The 15,325-nt window shown below is 45.6% G+C and overlaps 1 protein-coding gene across 1 annotated transcript; it reads left to right on the top strand.

Annotated features, from left to right (window-relative positions):
• Positions 1-5,066: 5,066 nt before the first annotated feature.
• LOC136534529 (U-box domain-containing protein 33-like) lies at positions 5,067-9,283 on the top strand. The gene is made up of 7 exons (XM_066526955.1): positions 5,067-5,506; positions 5,626-5,854; positions 5,949-6,372; positions 6,459-6,581; positions 7,276-7,821; positions 8,125-8,844; positions 8,954-9,283. The coding sequence occupies exons 1-7, from the start codon at positions 5,287-5,289 to the stop codon at positions 9,137-9,139; spliced, it is 2,448 nt and encodes an 815-aa protein (XP_066383052.1). The 5' UTR covers positions 5,067-5,286; the 3' UTR covers positions 9,140-9,283.
• Positions 9,284-15,325: the final 6,042 nt, after the last annotated feature.

Below are 15,325 nucleotides of genomic sequence, written 5' to 3'. Positions count from 1 at the left end.
CATGACCTGCTATGCAGCCGGGGGACTGAACAACACTGCTGTTAGATCTTAAGTCTCAGCCCTCCTACACTATAGAACTTTACCTAAAAATTCATGGGGGCTCCACAGGGGTTCCACTGCTCCGAGATGGGTAGGGGGGCTTGAGACAACCCCCCGCCGCTGTGTCCCGCCCCTGCTTGCTATGTGATGAACTGATATTTAGTATAGATCTTGCCTTGAACTACTGTTTAGTAGAAACCTGGGTTAGGCTGTCTCCAACGGGAGACCCATTGTGGAACCTAAACATAAAATAAGTCTCTAACACAATATTATAGCCTCTAATAAAGTACCTATATAGAAGACCTATTTTGGGGTGTCGGGAGAGGCATAATCTAAATCTGAGTATCCTCTCTTCTGGAGACTCATTTGTAGAAATGGTTGTCTTTTGGGTCTTGTTGTTGAAGAGACCAAAAATAGGTATTGAACTTTTTGCTAGCGCTGTCCAAAGGACAAAGAACGAATGGGTCTTTGTATGTTGGGTCGCGGTTGCTGGAGACAGTCTTACAACAGTAAGTTCCATGCAAGAGTAGTTGATTTATTTTATTCATTTGATTTGATTATTTCTATTGCTATCCTTCCTTCTCTCAGGCTTTACTTTATTGCTACTGATATTATATTGTACTATTTCTTCGGGTAGCCCTTGCTCGTAGGAAGAGGATCGGCTGGGTCCCTGCCCTTGACCGATTCAAAAACCACCATTGTCGTCCGTTATACGAGCTCGCCTTCTCATCGTGTCTCCGAGTATGCCTCTGAGTCTCCTATCTCTAACATATCCATTGACTTCTGGGTCTGTGCTGGGAGTCAGTTGTTCACATAGCTTCTTCTATTTGGTTTAGTGGCTCTTCAGATCATTTTTTTGGTGTATGTCCAGCATCAGATCCTTTATTCCCTGGACACCCTCCCCAACCAGCAGTAACAGTCTAGTCATAGAACAAAACTAATCGTTATCCAAAAATAACAGTCCACTTGTGCCCCCCGCGTCGTCCCTTCCGTGGGCGAAAACCACACCGCCGCCGGCCCTTCCCCTCCCCGTCCCATCCCCTGCTGCTGCCAGAGCTCGCCGGCGGGTGCCCGCGCGGTAGGCAGGGCCCAGCTCCCTCTTCCTCTACTATTTCCCCCCTCGCTCCTCCATGGCTGCAGGCTTCGTTGGCCGGCGGTGGCGCGGCTGCGCGGGCTAGCTTCAGATGCGCATAGGAGACGACCGGAATCCGTACTCCTCCATCGTGGATCTGCGCTCTGCTCGCTCTCTAGCTCGTCTTCGGTCCTTCACCGACACCCTCCGTGTCTCCTTCCTCATCCCCGACGTGCGTGGGCGGGCCGGCGGGGCGGATTCGGCCCCCCAGGGCCCGGTATCTACCGTCACCGGATCCCGCGTGGACGGCTGGTGCATGCGGTCGCGGCAGAGTCGTGGCTGTGGCCCACAGCCGGGTGGTGTCTGGCGCATTCGGCTTGCGGCTCGCCCGGCGCTAGCGGGCGGCCACTGCTTGCTGCGACTGTGGGTGCGGGGGGCCTGATGCAGTGGCTCCAGTCCTTCCAGTGGCTGCCCGCGCCGTTGCCACATCGGGAAAAGCTGCCGTTCAGGGCAGCGAATGACGGTGAGGCTGCGGCGACGTGGACGGCGCGTGGCGGCGAATGGCAGCCAGGCTGCTGACTGGGGGCTGCGGCGGCCAGCTTCTCCGCGTCGACCCGGTAATTTGATGCTGCGTCCTCCTGTCCGTGTGTTGTCGCAGGCGGATCGGCGTGGGGCGTCGAGTTTCAGCGCGGCGACGTGCTGGTGCACGCCTCCTATCGTCGCGGGCAGAGCCCGAACGGCTCCGCGACATGTGGCGGCGGCTGGCACTGCCAGTGCGCGCCTCCCATCGTCCGCGGGCGAGTTCGAACGGCTCCGCGGCGTATGGAGGCGACTGGCACTGCCGGTGCACGCCTCCCATCATCGCGGGCGAGTCCAAACGGCTCCGCGACGTGTGGCGGCGACTGGCACTGCCGTTGCGTGCCTCCCATCGTCGCGGGCGAGTCCGAACGGCTTCGCGACGTGTGGCGGCGACTGGCACTGCCGGTGCGCGCCTCCCATCGTCGCGGGCGAGTCCGGCCCCAATGGCGCCTCGACGGTGGCCTGCCACCCCCTTGTCGGCGGGAGCCCCAGCGCGGCGCTCAGCGACCTGACGCGGATACGTGCTGGTGCAAGACCCCCCTGGCGTGACCTCCCGGTTGCGGTGCTCCCGAGCCGCGGAGCCCCTGCACTGCTCTGTGGTGTCTCTTCTTTATGTGTGTGTGCAGGGCCTTGGGTGTGCGGTTTGGCCGTGAGCTTGCTGGCGGTGGGGCTGCGTTGCCTTTGGGCGTCCTCTTCGCTAGATCCGACGGCTCGTGCTCGGATTCGGTGGAGCCGCCGCTGTCCTCTCGGCAGTGGTGCAATGCTCTTCACGTACATGCGCGGTGCGCACGGTTTGGCCGCGGGCGTGCCGGCAGCGGGGCTGCGTGTCCGCGGCTGCCCTCCCCTTGTGCCTCTTGTCAGGGAGGGCAGAGCGTGCTGGCTTCACAGCGCGACGGAGAGGTTTCTGGGCAAAAGCTCTGCTCAGCTCTTGGCTGGGCCAGTGATGAGATCGCCTTTCGAGCGCATCTTCCTTCTTGAAGGCATCGCTGAAGAACCTCCTGCTGCCTCCTCTTCAGGGTCAGCCAGGCCATTGCGGTTTCTCCTCGGCACAAGACTCGGGCGAAAGCCCTGCTAAGCTTCTGTTCGACGGACGATGATTACGTGTACGCGTCATTCACCTCCCTAGAGGCATCGTCGAAGAGTTCTTGTGCCATGGTGTAGTCTTTTCTCTCTTTTGGTGAACTTTGGTTGTGCCACTGATATGTACAAAATGCCTTGTAAAACATAACGGGCCGTTTTGGGCTAATATATGAAATTAGGTGGGGAACGCCTCCCGTTGACCTTCAAAAAAAACTAATCGTTATCAATCACTGCCAAAAGAATCAACCAATCATCATGTTTGGGTAGGTGAACCTACAAGAGAATAATTTTGTGTACTATTGTATCTCTGTGCTATTAAATCTATCTTAAGAACAATGCAAATAAAGATTTGATATTTATTTTGCACTAAAAAAATTAGATTATTAGATAATTTAGAATAAAATTCGTGTATTGGTCCTGAATTAGGACTGGATGCTTGCAAGCCTACAAATACATGCTCTTTAATCCAGACTCCAGCAGCTAACCCAACAGCCTATGCAGCTCCAAGAGCTGTGGTCTCTATGTTCAGCTGGTCTGACAACAGGGTTGACCAATAAATCAGCATGCAAGTAGGAAGTAACCAAACAATCATCAGTCGTGTGAACGTACCATCGTACCTGAAGCATAATGTATAGTTCCATTCAGGAATACTCTCTATGTGCTTATTAAAAAAATCTCTGGATAAGTTTAGTTGCTATCCTTTAGGGTCTAATAAAGAACAGTCAAGTTGATTCTTCAGGTCTAATAAAGAACAACCCCTTGCTATCCTCTTTGTGCATCTGTGGTCTTTTTTCTGTGCTAATACACGAACATTATTTTATATATCTGTATCTCATCATTCAGATAGTTGATAACACATCATATATCATGAGTCATGTGGCACAGAGCTCTTTCTGCAATTTGCATCCAGCTCGATGGACAGTCAAGTTGCCGCATAAACGCATGATTAGGATCTATACCCTATTTCAGTGATAAAACCTGCACAAAATTATGATTGGGGCAGTGGTGATCTAGGCTACAATGGACAACAGAATTGGTTGGGTGGCATAAATAACTGCTATTGCTGCAAATCGGCACTCATGTTAAGGATAACCAGCTTCAGGGAATCAGAAGCTCACAACTTCACAGGGAAGATGATACAGCCATAATAGGCCTTGCGCATATTGTAAGTGAACTTAAAGGTAAATGTGAAAATTGATACAAGCATATATTCAAATGAGCTCAAAACATTATAAAACGGGATCCCTTATAAAACTGGTATGGATGGATAGGGTTTCAAACGAGCTTTGATGTGTCTTTGTCCAAAAATCTATTGTTAGCACTTGAATTATCAACCTGCCAAGAAATAAAGATTGTTCTGTTTTTCTGTTTCCACATCTTTGATCTGATTGCTGAAATTCCTGCAGGTGATCTTTGGACTGGAGCTATTCAGTAGCAATCCTGACACATCGATAGAGGGGTGATTTCTCAAACGATAAAACGCAAGCTGACAATAGTGACACCTTACCATACCACTGAAATAGTGGTCTTGCATAAATATATTTTAAACAATACAACTGTAGCTAGCCATGTGTATTTTTAGAATGCTTGTTGACAATATGTGCTGGCCATCAGTGTGTAATTGAAATTGAATAACCTACATAGATGAGATATTCTATGTGCTGGCTAATTTATCCTACTGAAACCTTTTTGTTGCCTACAATTCATAGTTTCAGATTTACTGGAGTTTCAAAGTAGCAATGATTTGTGGTAATTTTTAATCTCATTGTGTTACAGATTTTACTCATCCTTTTGTTCTTGTTGTCTCTGATTTCCTGTGATTATTACTATACAAAGATAAAGGTACCTGTAAACTCTTCCAGATTTTTTTTTATTCATTCTCAGTTCCTGCCACATAATATCAAAACTTCATAGGTTTCATTTCAGTTTCTCTTGGTGCAGCATATGAGCAGTGTGAAACTAAGCATAGTGAGGGAAAGCGCCTGAACGGTAAGGGAGGTGAGACATGGATGTCAAAATATGCAAAATACTTGGTTACAGATTGCCGGTGCAATAATTCCATTGACTGGAAAGTATATCCCAGTATACTTTGTCTGTGTGGTTTTCTGTCATTCTACCAATAATTGCCTGTAGCCAACGCACGAACACTCAACTAGTTAGTTTAGAAGAAATTTGGTTGGTCCCTAAACGAGATATGCAATTCTTTGGGACAGATGGACTACATAGATATCCGACACTTCGCACGAGATATCCTTAGTTTTAATAAATTATAGCATTTGGCATCTTTCTTTCGTTTCCAGATTCGCCACCAAGAGTACTGTCAACTTGTCAAGTAGTACCAGTAATGACGACAAACATAAAGAAAAGAGAGACCTTTTATGGGTCAGAGAATATTAGGGAATATTACTTGCAAGATTCGGCTAGAATATTACTATAAAAGCAGTCCTGTATATCGGACAAGACAACGCCGTTGACTTCTTCACAGAAACGTCGAAATCACACTTGGATCGCCGGTCATGGAGATCCTGAGCCCATCTCCGCCGCCAAGCCCCCGCCCACTCCTACGCTGCGGCGGCCGCCGGGAGCAGCACCACGGCGAGGCGTGGGTCCACGTGGCCGTCGGGAGGTCACCGGAGAAGACGCTTGGGTTGCTGCGATGGGCCCTGCGCCGCTTCGGGTGCGGCCGCATCGCCCTCCTCCACGTCCACCAGCCGTCGCCGGTCATCCCAACCCTCTGTGAGTACTCTCGACTACTCAGTCATCATCTATTGCCTTCCATTTCTGTAGTTCAACCATTCATCATTCATCATTCATTGAACAACCAAACTCATAAATGAACTGGGGAAAAAAATCAGTAGGAAAGATCCCCGCGGCGCAAGCCACAGAGGAGCTGGTGCTCTCCCATCGCGAGTCCGAGAAGGAGGAGATGAACAAGATGCTTCACACCTACCTCGCCTTCTGCCACAGGGCCCAGGTCCAGACCAGGCTTCTTGTCACGGAGAACGACCAAATCCACTATGGCATCCTCACCCTTGTCGACCAGTACAGGATCACCAAGCTCATAATGGGTTCAACACCTGATAAGTATGCTTCTCATCATATCTCTTGAAGCTAGTAGCATACATTATGTTCTACTATTTCTCAGTGAACTGTATCCTGGGCCGCCAAATGCATGCAGTTGCTTCAAGTTAAAATATGGCAAAGAATCTTTGATGGCCAGCAATGCTCCTGCATTCTGTCAAATCTGGTTCGTGTGGAGAGGAAGGCACATATGGACCAGAGAAGCGAGTGCAGCCACCGACAACGCTGCCCCAGTTCACTACCGAGATGATGTGATAACTACAAAAAGAATTAGGTTCAGCTCATATAATAACAACACCGGACCCGTACTTGATGAAGGATATCTTGCGCGCGAGGCATTGACAACAGTTGATCTGAATCAAGGCATTGTTTCAGATTATGATCGATCTAATGATTATGAAGCCAACCATTTCAACAGTTTGAGCATGTCAGATTGGCAAGATGATACAGAATCTGCACTCAACTCAACATTCTGGTCTGATTCTTCTGTACATATTGATACATTACAGTTATATTCTAAGGTGGTCACTCTGCTTCATTTATATACATTTGCATCGGTAACTCATGCTTGAAACTTGTGTTAAACATTGCATGGATAGTATTTCAGGAAGTATTGGCCAGAAATGCCAAACAAGTAATGATGGAAGCTGACAGATCAAGGAAAGAAGCTTTTGCTGAGCTGATGAAGCGCAAAGAAACGGAGTCAAAAGCTGCGAGTGCGTTTGCCAAGGTATGTGACATCTATTCCTCACCATTTAAGATATTGCGTACTCCCTCCATTCCAAATTATAGTTCACTTAGCTTTATCCTAAGTCAAACTTTTCCAATTTTCACCGAGTTAGTAGAAAAGTATATTAACATCTACAAGTTCAAATAAATGCATTACTAAGACATATTGCATGGTGAATTTAATGAAACTAATTGTAGATGTTAATGTATTTTTTCCATAAACTTCGTCAAAAGTTAGAGAAGTCTTTCTTTCTCCAACTGTGTATGGAGAAAGGCCAAAAATAGCCAGGCACAACGACCAACCAAAGCACGACCGAACATGAACATGACCTACATGACCAAGACCACTAAGCAAAAACAATGACTTCAGGAAAGGACGACCCTTACAGCACCAAATAACCCCCAAACACCTTATCCGACCAAAACGAAGCCTATACAAAAACCATGAAGGCCTATATACTCTCCAACCATCTCAAGAGGCCACAAGACCAGACCTAAGACAAAGCTGAAGTGAACTAGTTTTTTGGAACGGAGGGGTTATTTACTTTACTGCCCTATTCTTGTAACTTTACACAACATCAATAGGAAGCCAGGTGAAATCCCAATACTCAGCAGTAAACATTCCATGTGAATTAATGTGCAGAAAACTATTGCACTTGTTCATTGTTCTTACCCGTCTCCTGGCCTTTGTGCAGATAAAAGATTCTGATTATGCTAAAAAACATGAAATGAAAATGAGGGAGGAACTTGAAGTTGTATTGGTAGCCAAAAGAAAGCAGCATGAAGATCTTATAAAGAATAAAGAGAGAGCAGTATCAGGGCTGGACTCTTCGATGAGAAGATTAGCTATCCTAGATGCCCATGCTGAAAAAATAAAGCTTTGGATAGATGAGTTTTCAGAAGAGCTTGAAGTGATCCAATCTTCCATAGAAAGTCTTTGCCAGAAGAAACTGAAAATGCAAAAGCGAGAAACCAGACATATTGACCTGGATAAGGAGTGCACATACAGCCATGCCACACTGTCAAATTGCGCCTCAAATGCTTTTGGAGATAATTTGTACAGCTTCAGAGAATTTACAATGTCCGATATGCAATCTGCTACGTGTAATTTCTCAGAGAGCTTCAAGATATGGTCACAAGGTCGTGGGTGTGTTTACAAAGGAGAAATTATGAACAGAACTGTGATGATTTATAAGCTGCTCTGCCATAGCATTGAGAGCGTGAGTCAGTTCCAGCAAGAGGTATTCCATGTTTCTCTGATTTTCACACCTCTTGCACTTGATATGTTTATTGATTAGCCAATGCACTCTAGAACTTATGGAAGTTATTTTGCAGACACACAAACGCATTGTACTGGTGCATTACACATTTTTCACCAGGCTTGCAAATTTTCTGCTTGTTTGTTGCATATCTTAGGTCTGATGGCACTGCAAATATATTTAGAAATTGCTATTGAATTCATGGGAACCTTTTATCAGTTATTTATGTGTCTAAGAACATATCCTCGGTTAGCTGAAGATACTTATTTCTGTTTTCTATGTCAGGTTTATATCCTCAGCAAGGTGAGGCACCCTCATCTAGTGACACTGGTTGGGGCATGCCCAGAAGCGCTGTGTCTCGCTTATGAATATCTGCCAAATGGGAGCCTTCATGACCGCCTCTTCAGCAGATGCAATAGCCGTCACTTGCCATGGAAAATTCGTGCACGCATTGTTTCTGAGATCTCAGATGCACTGCTGTTCTTGCATTCCTGTAAACCTCAGATGATCGTACATGGCAACTTGAAGCTTGAGAACATCCTTCTAGATACTGAATGCCATTGCAAGATAGCCGACTTTGGTGTTTCTAGGCTATTCACGGATGACATGAAGGATTATCCATCGGGAGGTTCTGAGCTGAAAGGGTCTTTTCCCTATGCAGACCCAGAGTACAAGAGAAGCAAAGTATTAACACCGAAGTCTGATGTATACTACTTCGGCATTGTGATACTCCAGCTGCTGACCGGAAAACAAGAGCCTGCAGGGCTTGCTGGTGAAGTAAGGCGTGCTATGTCTTGTGGCAAGCTATCATCAGTTCTTGATCCGACTGCTGGGCAGTGGTCTATGGAGGTGGCTGGAAGGCTAGCAGAATTAGGCCTGAGGTGCAGTGAAGACAGCAGCCGAGATCGCCCAGACCTGACTCATGAGACTGTACGAGAACTGGAACAGCTACACTTGATGAGGGAGGAACGAGCACCCTCCTCTTTCCTGTGCCCAATTATGCAGGCAAGTACCATCATCTTGCACCATTGTTATCTAGGGAATGGGTATGGGGTTGGATGTGATAATGACAAGGAACTTGGTATTTTTCTTCCTCTTCTGTTTTGGCCTGCAGGAGATAATGCATGATCCTCAGGTGTGTGCTGATGGGGTGACCTATGAAGGGTGGGCAATCCGTGAGCGGATGGAGACTGGACAAGGGACAGCGCCTCTGAACAACCTGAAACTAGAGCATCTCAATCTCACACCTAACCACGCCCTTCGCTTTGCTATCCAGGATTGGCTTCGTCACCCTCGCTGATGAATCTTTTGCTTGGTGTTTCTTTTGCTTTTTCGATTTGTATAGATTCACGTGTAAAAGGGAATAGCATATGAATAACTAGAAAGAACACCCCACGCGTTGCTGCGAGAACTACTGATTTGGAATGAAATTTAACTATTCATATAATTCTTAGAAAGAAATTAACTATTATAAACTAATCTTAGTGGCACGCTGATGTGGACAACTAAACGTATGTTAATGGATAATGTGTCTCGCTGACGTGGATATCATAATTGTTTGTGCTTGGACACCTTGTATGTCAAAATAGCATTTAAGTAAGGTTTAGAATTATAAGAGAGTAGTGGACTGCTGAGAGTGGATAACATGGCATGCTGATGTGGACAACTAAATGTGGGTTTAGAATTATAAGAGAATAGTGGACTGCTGAGAGTGGATAGCATATCACGCTGATGTGGACAACTAAATGTATGTTAGTGGATAATATGTCTTGCTGACGTGGATATCATAATTGTTTGTTTTAGTGGACTTTAATTACAAGTGACAGTGGACTACTGAGGTGGACACCTTGCATGTCAAAATAACATTTTAGTGGGGTTTAGAATTATAAGAGAACATTTTAGTGGGGTTTAGAATTATAAGAGAACAGTAAATTGCTGAGGTGGACACCTTACATGTCAAGATAATATTCTAGAGGGATTTAGAATTATAAGAGATATATATTTGAATACCTGTTCTAAGGTTTTATCTGTATGAATTGACGAAGCGCTTAGTACTTCATGAAATGTATTAGGATGTATGTATGCGGCAACGCAGCTTCAGGATTAGTCACATAATTTTTGCCCATGTATGTACTGCTAGCATGTCACCAAAATTTAGTGTTTTCCTATGCCTCTTATATGGCCTATGTAGACATCTAGATCTGGCTTTTTATGTTTGATGAAATTTCACTCTTTTAGCTATAAATTAGGATCAAAGTCTGACCTGCTTGAGATATATGAACAACACTGGACTAGCTATACAAAAGTCCATCATCCTAAGTTCATTAGCCTAAGGGCTCAGCAGAAGTCCCCTGAATGCTTCCTCCCCATTCATATGTTCCATTACAAACCACCCAATCAAGATAGACAAAAGCAGAAAACACAGTGAACACATTGTCATCTTCCAAGGTTTCCCTGTAGTCCCTTTCAGCTTATGCACATCATCCTTCTTCAACTCTTGGTTGCCCATCAACCTTTTCAGGTTGTCCGGATCTTGCTTCATCAAGGCTTGGTCGCCCATTAACTTCTCCATGTAATTCAACTTTTGCTTCGTCTCTCTGATGGATGTGGTAAGAGATTCTAGTGCTTTGCTATGATCATTAAGTGCGATCATTACCAACTGAGTGACCTGGTTCCCATCAGTGACAATCCCATCCTTGAATAACATAATGGCATACCTCCCTTGCCACTTAAAAAAATCGCATTGAGTCCCATCCTGCAGAGAAGAAAGCATCTATTGGGCCTTCTAAATTCCCCAAACCATATAACTTAACAATTGAGCAAAAATGGAGAAAGTTACCTACTGTCTTCCAGCACGTACACCGGTAGAACTTCCTCCACGTGGTTTCTGTTTTTCTGGAGACCAGCTCTGTCAACGCCCCATTGCACACCTTGCAAGGGACGAGAGGAAGCTCAGGAGTCACACCTTACAAGGACGACGACGACGACGACATCTGGTTGGCCAATCTAACCATGTTATAGTAGCTTGTGCAGAAACATCAATGAAGGTATATGTCCTAATACTCCTATTGCTAATTTTTCTACAGATTCACCATACAAACAAAGCATAGAATATCAGGGCATGATATTCTAATATACATACTACATAAAAGTTGATTCTCAGTATATATAGATCAATGCAAAATTGATAATGAACACAGAATAGTGTTAGTTAAGTTCAGATGTGAGGCAAATGTTGCATTCAGTACCAGACCAGTCTACCAGATCTTGCAAAATTGATACTAGACACAACATAGTTTATATAATCCCAATTAAAGTTCGGTGCAACACTAAGCAAAACACAGATGAAATGCATCAAGCATCCTCATATGGGTAGAGCACGACACGAAAAATTTGGAGGGGAAAGATGAAGCTTTATTACCTCACTCCGATTGGAAGTAGGAAGCACGGATCGGCGCAAGGCAGGACCCTGTCTCCTCCAAGCTTGGTTCGGCGTCGCTTCTGCTGAAAGGTCCTTGTTTGGTTTTGGTAATTGAGTGACAACCTAGGTGGACTAATCATGTTTATGTGAGATACACAGGTGATTAGTCCACAGGTACATGTGTGTGAGCAACATATGCCATGAAGGTGAATATGGCTTAAAGATGTTGCAAAGCTCATACATGTGATGATGAAGGTGCTTATTGCACATGAGACATGACATTGAGTCATGTGATCAAGGTGGAGAAGATCAAGACAAGACTTGGCTTGACGGACCGGTTGCAAGCGTGAAGGGCAAGTCGAAGGCTTTGGAGTGATGGACCGCGTGGCGGTGAAGCTTGAGCAAGACTTAGCGCCGATGGACGAAGGCAACGGAGAAAAACAAGTAAAGTCAAGATCGATGAACCAATATGATCACGTGATGATATGAAGTGGATCATATCATTGTTGATCGTGTTGGTGCATGTGTTGCATCGACGTTGGAGGAGATGGAATGGAATGCGTAAGGCAAAGGTATAACCTAGGCATTTCATTTCACCGGTCATAGGTGAGTAGAGAAGTTTATGACCGGGTTTAGGATAGATGGCCGTACTATCAAGAGGAGCAAACTTGTTTGCATATCAGTCATCTAGTGCCACTCGAGTGATCTAACTTTGCATCGTCGCTAGGATCGAGTGGCGTGGCAAGTTGAGTGGCTAACATCCTTTGGGAAATGATTATGAAAATGCTAACACACATACACATGGTGGTGTACACTTGGTGGTGTTGGCACATTTACAAAGGTGATGAAGTTGGAGCTGATGTGGATCAACTCGGTGATGAAACAAAGGAGAGAAGGGTTGGAACCCCACCGGCACCCTAGTTAGAAAAGATAGGGTCTCACAGAGTGGACCGGTCACTAGTCACGTGGTGACAGGACGCTGGGGTCCTGCGTCCGGTCAGTAGCAGCAGACATCATGCAGCGTCGGTCATCAACCGGACGCTAGCTCTGGAAGTGACCGGACGCTGGGCGTGAGCGTCCGGTCAAATTGACGTATGGTGACGCAGGCAGAGCAGAGAAGCTGTGAGTGACCAGACGTTGGTACTGCGTCCGATCGCGTCCGACCGGACACGTCCGGTCACGTCCGGTACCTTACTGGAAACGATCGGACGCTAGGGCTGCTGTGTCCGATCAGTTGTTGCTGGAGCGTCCGGTCGACAGATGACCATTGAGATCCAGTGAACAGCGTTTGCAGGAGGAGACACGTGGCGTGCATTGCACGACCGGACGCTATGGCCCAACGTCCGGTCAATCTGACCGAAGCGTCCGGTCGTCCTGAGTTTTGCCCAGTGAAGGGGTAACGGCTCTATTTGCCCATGGGGTTATAAATAGAAGCCATGGTTGATCTTGGGCTGGCAACTGAGCACACTATAGCCTTGGTGGCTTGTGTGGTAGTGCTTGGGAGCCTTCCATCTCACATATGCTTGATAGTGATCATCTGATTGTGTGAGAGAGCGATTCTAGTGTGATTGCATCGTGAGGTTGCATCGAGTGGCACTAGGTGATCGAGTTGCAAGCCGGTGGTGCTTGTTACTCTTGGAGGTTGCCACCTCCTAGATGGCTTGGTGGTGGTCTCCATCGAAGCCCGCAAGAAGCTTGTGCGGTGCTCCGAAGAAGAGCTTTGTGAGGGGCATCGTGCTCGCCCCGTGGGAGCCGCGAAGAGCAACAATAGTAAAGCGTGTCATTGAGCTACCCTCACTTCTGGGGTAGGTTTTTATGGCGCCCGACGTGCGGGCTTGATGGGTGATGTCAATTAGCCACCGAACCACCAAGTGAGCGATCGACACAACGGGGACTAGCGTGTTGGCAAACACGTGAACCTCGGGAGAAAAATCATTGTGTCAACCTTGTTCTTCCTGTTGGTTTGCATCCCCGTTACACAAGCTTGCAATTACTTTTATATATATTGTGCTTGTGTTGTTGCTCTTACAATTAGTTAGCTTGTGTAGCTTACTAGTTATCTTCTTACTTGTGTAGCATAGAAGTAGCTCCCTTACGTGGCTAATTTAGTTTGAGTAACCTTGTTAGTCACATTGCTTAGTTTGTGTAGCTAAGTAATTGCGCTCTCTAATTTGACATTGGTTGCCTTGTTATTGAGCATTGCTAGTGAGCTTAGGTGGCTTTGTGCTTTTGCTTACTAGCATGTGTAAGAGCTCCCTTGTCATTTAAAGTACTAGTGGCATAGGTTTGTGTGACCTTGCTCCTAGAATTGTTTAGGTGAGCTTTAGCTAGCCCGGCACCTTTGTTGCATAATTAGTATATTTGCAAGGTGCTAGAGAACATTGAAAGAGGGGTGTAGTCTTGGCTAGACCGATAGTTTTAATTCCGCATTAGTTTCGGTTAGCCGACGTGATTAAGTTTTTAAAAGGACTATTCAAACCCCCCCCCTCTAGTCCGTCATCTCGACCTTACAGCTACGTTCTCCTCCAAGCCTAGCTCGGCGTAGCTGCTTCCTTCTCCTCCTCAAAGCATCGAAGGAGGCCAAGGGTGGAGGCGGCCTGAGGGACGGCGGGCTAGATCCAGGGCACCGGTGGCCTGAGCTACTGTTGCATATTCAGACACATTAGAACTTGGACAGTACAAGGCCTCAATGTGAGAAGTTGCAAAGTATGGAATGTGAGAACTTGAACTTGTTATGGTGCACTTTTTGGACAGTACAAGAAACTCTAATAAATAACCAAAAGACCACAGAAAAGGTTTTCAACACATTGGTCCTGTTCGGCTTACCCCATATTCGGCTTGTTCGGCTTCTTTTTTCTGCCGGAATAATATTTTTCTCTCACAACAATTCAGCCAGTTTTAGCCAAAATTCTGCCAGCCGAACGGGGCCATTAGAATGGCACTTGGATAGTGCAAACAGAAGGACCTTCCAGTAAGGACACTGAGTTGTAGAATCAGCCTTGAACTTAACCTTGAAACACTACAATTACACAAGCAGATCAAGGATATAGGCTTATAAGATATAAGGCTATAGGCTATAAACTGAACATTTGAGGCCACACAAGAACTGAACCAAAGTAGTTATTTTGCAGTTGCTCAAAAACTGAACCAGAATAAAAAACTGAACTAAAAACTGAACTCTTCAGTTGGTTTACGGAACCAAAGAATCTATTTACTTAGAAGTGACTAGATCAGTACTGAGAAGTATATGAGGCATAGTTAATAAGGGATTAGATTCTATATATGAATAGAAGAAAATAAAAGTCATAGCCTTATTATACAGGATGGCAGCCAAGGCCTAATAATAGATGCATTTTACAATACTTAGAAGTGACTAACTCTACTAATGCAAATTTACAAATATGTTGAGACAGCCAAGGCCTATGACACAAGTAAAATTAAATTGTATGCCACAAACAAAAACTAAATCTTCATGCTTACCACAAGTATAAACTGAAAGCTTGGTACTAACCAGCTATCTGCATTTTCTGCTAATGATTCTCAAAGGCAGAAGGGAAAAGACTACACTTGGCACTTTAGCAGTTAAATCATTAAGCACTACAAATAATACATGAGGTTACAGCCAAGTCACATAGGAGATGGGCTGGGTGAAGACTTGGTAAGTCTAAGTCAGTGATCAAGTCCAGTCATGTAGGCTGCATGCCTTGCAAGGTAATATTAGTAGGAGCTTAGAGCAACACCAAGAGATGATCCAAACTTATATTCTAAAATGAATACCCCTCAAAATAATAGAGTAACACAACAGTCTTGCTAAATTTCGCCTTCTATATTTTTAAAACTGCCACGTCATTCATTTTCCTCGTTGAATCACTCCTACGATCCTTTCGTAGGAAGAGAATTGGCCCCATTCGTTTTTAAATCTAACAATAGCCATCTAGCCAAAATCAATTTTCCATTCTCTTACCATCTAAATCGATGGAAGCAACTGACCAAAATGCTCCCAACTAAGCACTAAACAAGCAGCAGCAAGCATATACCTCTATCAATTATTCCTTCTCCACTCAC

The sequence above is a fragment of the Miscanthus floridulus genome, unplaced genomic scaffold (genome assembly GCF_019320115.1).
Source record: "Miscanthus floridulus cultivar M001 unplaced genomic scaffold, ASM1932011v1 os_2019, whole genome shotgun sequence".
In the NCBI taxonomy this organism is placed as follows: domain Eukaryota; kingdom Viridiplantae; phylum Streptophyta; class Magnoliopsida; order Poales; family Poaceae; genus Miscanthus; species Miscanthus floridulus.
The sequence above is the reverse complement of the archived record's forward strand: the minus strand, read 5'-3'. Positions and strand labels throughout refer to the sequence as shown.

Excerpts from the sequence above, each read along its gene's own strand:
- LOC136534529 (XM_066526955.1), top strand. The coding sequence starts at position 5,287 with ATGGAGATCCTGAGCCCATCTCCGCCGCCAAGCCCCCGCCCACTCCTA. Across the intron at positions 6,373-6,458 it reads CATTACAGTTATATTCTAAG|GAAGTATTGGCCAGAAATGC; the intron begins GTGGTCACTCTG and ends ATAGTATTTCAG. Across the intron at positions 8,845-8,953 it reads TCCTGTGCCCAATTATGCAG|GAGATAATGCATGATCCTCA; the intron begins GCAAGTACCATC and ends TTTGGCCTGCAG.